Genomic DNA, 7,500 nt, shown 5'->3' on the forward strand with positions numbered 1-7,500 from the left:
ACATACTCAATCCTGATAAATACAAATTTAGTTTTCTTGTGGACTGACATCTGAATGTCAATTTCCAATAGTCTCCTCATCTGGTCTGTATTGCTTGCTATTCTTGAGTGTTATATACAATTACTGTGGCAATGAATGTTTGTAAAATCAGAAAATGACATCTCCCCAAGGTTTTCAATTGTCCAGCATTACTTTCTTTGGTACTTCTAGACGTTCATGCAAAATTGTTCAAAAGATTTCTGCTTCAACACCCAACGCCAGACAGATACACTAACAGACAGAGAGACAGACAGCCAGACGGACAGACAGACAGACACACAGACGAATAGACAGACAAACTGACACACGGGCTAACAGAGAGACAAACAGACAGACCAACAAACAGACAGACAGACAGACCGACGAACAGACAGACAGACAGACAGACAAACTGACAGAGAGGCTAACAGACAAACAGACAAACTGACAGACATGTTAACAGACAGACAGACAGACAGACAGACAGACAGACAGACAGGAAGAATCAGACGCACAGGCAGACAAACAGTAAAAACAACAATGAGACACAGATACACAAACTAACATACTAATAAACAAATAATCAAAAGAGGAAATTGCCTGCCTTACATTTGAAAGTACTTGCTTCTCCTTCTGATGAGCAAGCAACGTCGGGTCTAGTTCCATCCAATTGACTTGGTTTCAGCTTAGTGACCAGAGTTGTTGCTGCAACACCTCCAGGTGCAACAACTTGTTTGAAACTCGGATAATGAGCTGCCAGCGTTTGAGCCTAGAGTACATGTGCAGCCATACATTACTAACTAACACAAAACACACATCCTTGGTTATACATTACAATTACAGTAATGTGTTGTTGTTGTTGTTGTCATTGTTTGTACACGTGTGTGTGTGTGTGTGTGTGTGTGTGTGTGTGTGTGTGTTTGTGTGATTCTCAACTTAAAGATAATCTGATTGCAATATTTACATTTGCCACTGGCATTTGCACTGTTTGGCCTTGGACTGAAATTTGAATCTTTGAAGGCACCGCCTGATACACACAAATTACAAATCAAACTCAACAAAAATTTAAAATTAAATACTAAATGTGTGTGTCATGGCTACGGCACTCGTGTGTTGGTGATGTGTACAATGAATCCAGGACTTTAACATTCTCATCACCGCCCATACCCAGATCAGGAAACAGGTATAGATAATCTTCAAATACAACCATTCCTTAGCAATGTGGAGATGCTATCTGCTTTGTGTGTGCTTCACATATTTCACACTGTCGCCAAATTACACAGACGGGATTGAACAAAATACTTGCTGCCTGTTGGTCGTCGATCGGTTTGCTATTTGTTTGTCTGTTAGTCAGCTTGTCTGTTTGTCTGTCTGTCTATCTGTCTGTTGGTCAGTTTGTCTGTTTGGCTGTTTATCTGTCTGTTTGTCTGTTTGTTTGTCTGTCTGTTGGACAGTTTACTGTTTGTTTGTCTGTCTGTCTGTCTGTTGGACAGTTTGTCTGTTTGTCTGTCTGTCTGTTGATCAGTTTGTCTGTTTGTTTGTCTGTCTGTCTGCTGGTCTGTTTGTCTGTTTGCTTGTCTGCTTGTCGGTCAGTTGGTCACTCACTTTGTCTGCCTGTTTGGATGTCTGTCTGTCAGTCAGTTGGTTGGTCAGTATTTCTGTTTGTTTGTCTGTCTCTCTGTCTGTCAACATAACTATATAATCATGTCAAATTGTGACATTTTCGCATTTTGATCCTGAAATCCATGGTCTCACAAATATTCCATTTTAAACTGTGATTATTCTTGAAGTGACAAATTTTTGAATGAAAGCAGATTCATTGCTACAGCACAACCTCCAGTGTACAAAAGGTCTGGCTACATAACAACAGAAACAAACTAGAACATGTGCTAGATTTTAGACGTGAATGATTGTCTGCTAAACTAAAACCTCTGTATAGATCTGCTCTGTGCACCTGCTTGCCACGCTGTGCCATTGTTATGGTACATATACAGCAACTAAAGTATTTCATGTACTAAAGTATTTCATGCCCACTTATCCAAGTCAGACTAAATGTCTTGCCTGATTGTGTGGATAGACCAAAGTCTGCTGAATTGGAGCCTTCACTTCCAGTCCGTCAACAGCCTGAGTTTGCTGCAACTTTGACTCCCACAGCTGTTACAATGACAATGGAGAAATAGGAAGAATTAGAATACAGTGGACAACAGAAAAACAGACACAAATAGGAAAGTAAAGCAATTGCTGCTGGCTACTTACACAAAAAATATACGTAGAGATATATTTTTAGCAGTAGTGAGTACCTCATAAGTCATACCGAAAATACCAAAAATAAATCATCGAAAATTTTTTGGTTTACAGTATGCGATTCTAGTTGTACAGGTACCGTTACGAAGCTTAGACATTGGTGTGTACATCGGACATGCTTCCCTTTCTCTTCGTTGCAAGTTACCAAAGAAAACAGCGATTATGAGCGCTTTCACACACAGGGTTACCTTGGGTTAAATCGGGTTAACTTTGGGTTAGACTCCAATTACACCGGTTGTGTGAACACGAGTTTAGTAAACCCAAGTTAGCCCAGGTTATGACTGGGATTAAGTGAGGCTTAAGCTAACCCTGGCTCAGGGGTGTAGGAAGCAAAAAGTGACTGGTCCGGCCTAACGTACGTTAATGGGTGGGGCAACATTGCATGCGCTAGTAGATGGGTACGACAACACTATATCATAGTTCACATCTCTCGAGAGCGTTGATAGTCTCGACTCCGTGTCACTTCAGAGTATGGAAAGTAATGGTCTGGCTGCACGAGATGATGACACAATCAGCAATATATTACTTATTTGATTGACTATACCCGTAAAACAGAAGTTGATGCCATTGAGCATCTGGTGAAAGTGGTCTTTTCAAATATTGGTCCAGCCATGGCCGGACCAGGCGGACCGCGTCCTACGCCTGTGTGGCTTCGAGTAGGGTTAAACTGAGTTAAAGTGGGTTAAGCAAAGACACGCCCTAATATATGCAAAAACACGCCCTAGAGTGGATTGCGATAACGTACAAAATGGTTTATCCTTCTCGTGTTAGGCTATCGGCGTTACTGCTTTCCTAGTCTCAAGCAGAAACTTCAAGCAATCAATGTATTCGCTCTACTCTAGATCTTCTGCATCTAATTACCAGTGTTCTAAGTGTGAACGCAAATTAGGTGGAGTGGGGTTAGCATAACTCTACCCGAGTTAACCCTGTGTGTGCAAACGCTCTGTAACTCACAATACAGGGGAGTGTCCACAATTAGGTACATTACACATACCCTAACAAGCAAACAGACAAATAAAGTAAAAGACAGACGAACACACACTACTAAGTCGATACCTACGTCGAGCATTACTCGAGCTCACATATTCTACGCAACATGCAGTTTCCCGTCATTCTGCGTAGGTGTGGCGTATCCCCGGTAGGGGTGGGTCGGTATCCCGTGGGAGGGAAGACGAGCAAATCACCTGTTTCAGTTCTTGAAGCACCTGTTCGTCGACGCCCTCATTCAGAAACTTCTCTCGAACGTTCTTAACGACGTCGCTGATGACGCCCTTGTAAACAGTGCTCTAAAACGACATTTTCCAATTTCACTGCGACGTCAAACCACAATCGGTACGTCATTACCACCGACGACTTGCTGGCCATTTTGCCCACAAAGTCTAGAAGGCGGATACTTCAATCCGCAACAATTTCTCCTTGCAGCGCTGCTTATATAGTGCTCTACGCAAGAGCAATAGGGGGATGGGAAGAATTGACCATTAGTGGACCAATCAGCGTCGGCGAATTGATACATGCGCAATGCTGCGTTTCACGTGAGGTAAATAATTTGCATGCGTGGATGTACACGTGGTATTAACACGTGTTGGTCACGTGAAAGGTAGCTTATAATTCAGAGGCGACAGAGCCGGTTGTCAGGCTGGTCAAGCAATATTTGACGACATTTCAAACACCACTGGCGCCTACTTCCGGTTCGAAGGTCTATCAATATATTATAAATAGATAATACATCTAATAAACTCTACTGTTCCACTCAAAGCCAGCATGCACGATAAACATCATTAGGATCTCTACCATTTAAATACCACTTAAATTTAAAGCTGCGAGATATTGTATTGGCTTTCAAAACGTTTATGCAGCAGGCAAATCACGTGCTCTTAATTAATTAAGTCACTTTTTAGAACAATTTAGAAACACACCTTTTAACGCACGTTAAAACAGGACTCCTTGTAATTTCCTTTCGTAGTTACCGAATTATTTTAATTGCGAATTATCACCTCTGTTACAAAACGGCAATTCATGTTATAAGGCATTTTACCTCAATTTATAAGAAAAAAACAAAATGTGTTCCCTTCCAATTATCGCTTATAAGCAATTTCCTGTTTATTTTCCCTCTCAAAGAAAGGAAAAGTCAGCTAGCAACGACAACAACATTATGTATGGAGGTGACGACGTCCTAAAGGTAATTGCTTTAGATGTGATTTGGTCTCATATACGGAGAAAAGGCTATCATGGTTTTAGTGTTGTCTCCGCCTAACTATGATATACCCGAGAATTCGCGTTAATTAATTAATCAAATTTTACTGGCAAATGACAACCACAGGCTAATCAGCTAGTCTAGTCTAAAGAAAAAACAGTATATTATGTGCATTACAATTTCCTGTTTTAATGAATCACTAATCTACGATATCTGCAAGCAGAAATGTATACAATGTATCAAAGGTAGTTTGTATAGTAGTCCCCATTTGTACTTGTTTTGTATTGTACTTATTCTTCTGTTGCTAGTAATTTGTTGTTTTATACGTGCCAAACATTTTCTGCTCACGATTTAATTAAGACAAATACTCTAATTAAGAAAAGAAGCTAGTCTTGGTATTACATTTCTTAAATTTGATTATAACGTAATTTGTTTATAAACATTTAATACAATTATAAATAAGCATTATGACATTAGCATTTAAGTCATCTGTACATGTATGCCCCTTCTAACATCATTTTGAAATAAAGGCAATCGCCCCGTATAATCACCCGCCCTCGATCCTCGTCTGAAAGTGGTCCGGAGCGAGTCTCATATGACACCAACCGTCTGTATATGTGTCATTGGGTAACAAACTTGATTAGAGAGCTAACTTCCCATCAACAGAGAAAGGAGCATGCCCGTTTTAAAAGTTTATCTGCCGGACGGAACAGCATTGAAAGAATTCTTGTCTTGTCTTCGTCGGTCGTGTAGACATGCATGTAAACCTATACCTAGAGCAAATTCCAGCCAACACTTTTCTAGACCCATAACTTGGGAGATTTAACATAATTACAAGACTATAGGTGATGCAGGCAACGCCACAACACCGCCCTAATGAATTAAACTGAATTAGCAGAGCGCTAGCTATTACCGCAAGGCTCCATTAAGGTGGTCCCGGATGTTAATCAATTTTCAATTTTTAATTGTAAACAAAAATGGTTTCTGACAATGTGTATTCAATATTGAATTCTTGATTCTATATTTTATTTAAGAAATTGATTTAGCAGTTATTGCAAACCATTTAATTAAAATCTAATTTCTAAAACCAAATTTAAAAATTAAATGGACGTTTTGTTTTTTAAAATTATTTTAGGTAGATTTAAAATAATAGTCTGCAATAACTGCTAAATCAATTTCTTAAATAAAGTAAAAAAATTAAAATTAAATATTGAATACACATTTTCCGGAACCATTTTGTTTACAATTAAGAATTGAAATTTAATTAACGTATTAATAGAGCACTTTACAAGACATGAAGCAAACAGCACATCTTTACATAATTGCAACGCGCGCGCGCGCGCGCGTGTGTGTGTGTGTGTGTGTGTGTTTGTCTGTGTCTGTGTCTGTGTCTGTGTCAGTGTCTGTGTCTGTGTGTGTGTGTGTGTGTGTGTGTGTGTGTGTGTGTGTGTGTGTGTGTGTGTGTGTGTGTGTGTGTGTGTGTGTGTGAGTCTGTGTCTGTGTGTGTCTGTGTGTCTGTCTGTGTCTGTGTGTGTCTGTGTTTGTCTGTGTGTCTGTGTGTGTGTGTGTGTGTGTGTGTGTGTGTGTGTGTGTGTGTGTGTGTGTGTGTGTGTGTGTGTGTGTGTGTGTGTGTGTGTGTGTAAAATAGGATTTTGCAAACTAGATGTCGATGACATCTCTGAAACGATGTTTGAATTCTGTTGTAACAAATGTAACATTATATCGTGCTGTTTGCTGTAGAGAGAGACTATAATTAAACTGCAGTGGTCGCTACAGTCCCGTTTGGCGCTTAGGAAAGTAGCTAAATTGTGGCAAGCAAACTCATACCAGATAGTCGTTGAGAGTAGACAGTCACTAGTAGAGGTTTCAGTCCATGCATAAAAATACGTTTGTTATGCAGAAACCTTACCGTGCACCATAACATTGGTTTACACTGAACATCACCATAGCCACCAGAATACAAAATGAACAAACCTGTTTTTAGAATGATATCAAGATTGTGGTCGTGAGGCCAAGAAGAGTTAGTACGGAGTTTTAAAGCGTAAAGTCAACGCGAACATGAGCGAGCAGCTACCGTTTCCATCATAGTTCCAAGCAGACATTGTTTCGACTCCCCACCAAAACATTTTTCCATATACAGCTGAATAGGGAGAACAACAAACAAACGTTGCCTAGACAAGCTTGCACATGAAGAATGCATTCCACAGAACACCATTAATTTGTATTGGTAGGAGTTTGTAAAGAGGTGCATGTGCGCAAGCTCGTACCGACTAATTCGTATCGACTACCTGCTTGCGTGTTGCGCATGTATGTTTATCGTATACCTCTACAACAAGCACAGCCAGCCAGAGAATACCTTGTTTTATTCTTGCTCCTTTCTCCGTTGGCTGATCTAGACCAGATAAAAAGTCGTCCCTAATCAATTCTGTAAACAAACGCCAGACAATCAATGGTGTCGTAAGGATTCAACTCAGTCTCGCTCCGCCCTCGTCATTTTCTCTCCGCAGTAGCATGGGTGCCATACAGACCTCTTCCTTCGTGCACGTGAGATGGCAGAGAGTAGGCGGAAGGAAGAAATCCTTTCTTATTGCAGTAATAATAGTAAAAAGGCACGTACGCTGAAGTCCTAAACGCTAACAGCAATTAATATACAAATTACTTGCTAGAGTTTGCAAAATCTGTACATAGGTATAGAGAGAACTAAATATGTATAAGCATGCGCAGATCTACACAATACAGACCGACGTGCGCAGTATCGTAAAAGCATGCGCGGATCTACATAATATGGACCGACGTGCGCGGGCACCAAGGTCCAATTCTAAGTGGGGTGTTACTTATTCCCTGATGTGGTTTCCAAATATTTTGCGGCAATCAAGCTTGCAGCGTTTCGGAATTATAGTACTGAGAAATTTGGTTCAGAAAGTCTGACGGAAAACACCAAGTTCTATACACTCACTATTTTACTATAAAGAGGAACCACTGAC

At 40.3% G+C, this 7,500-nt stretch overlaps 1 protein-coding gene across 1 annotated transcript in view; it reads right to left on the bottom strand.

Moving 5' to 3' along the window:
- LOC134198374 (transcription initiation factor IIA subunit 1-like) overlaps positions 1-3,790 on the bottom strand; it is an 8,042-nt gene extending 4,252 nt beyond the window's left edge. The window contains exons 1-5 of the mRNA XM_062667751.1: positions 3,667-3,790; positions 3,507-3,608; positions 2,080-2,172; positions 983-1,045; positions 628-787 (exon numbers count right to left, since the gene is read on the bottom strand). Coding sequence (XP_062523735.1) covers positions 628-787; positions 983-1,045; positions 2,080-2,172; positions 3,507-3,608; positions 3,667-3,687 — 439 coding nt within the window. The 5' untranslated portion in view covers positions 3,688-3,790. The remainder of the gene's footprint in view (positions 1-627; positions 788-982; positions 1,046-2,079; positions 2,173-3,506; positions 3,609-3,666) is intronic.
- Between the last annotated feature and the right edge of the window lie 3,710 nt (positions 3,791-7,500).

Source organism: Corticium candelabrum, chromosome 2, assembly GCF_963422355.1.
Source record: "Corticium candelabrum chromosome 2, ooCorCand1.1, whole genome shotgun sequence".
In the NCBI taxonomy this organism is placed as follows: Eukaryota; Metazoa; Porifera; class Homoscleromorpha; order Homosclerophorida; family Plakinidae; genus Corticium; species Corticium candelabrum.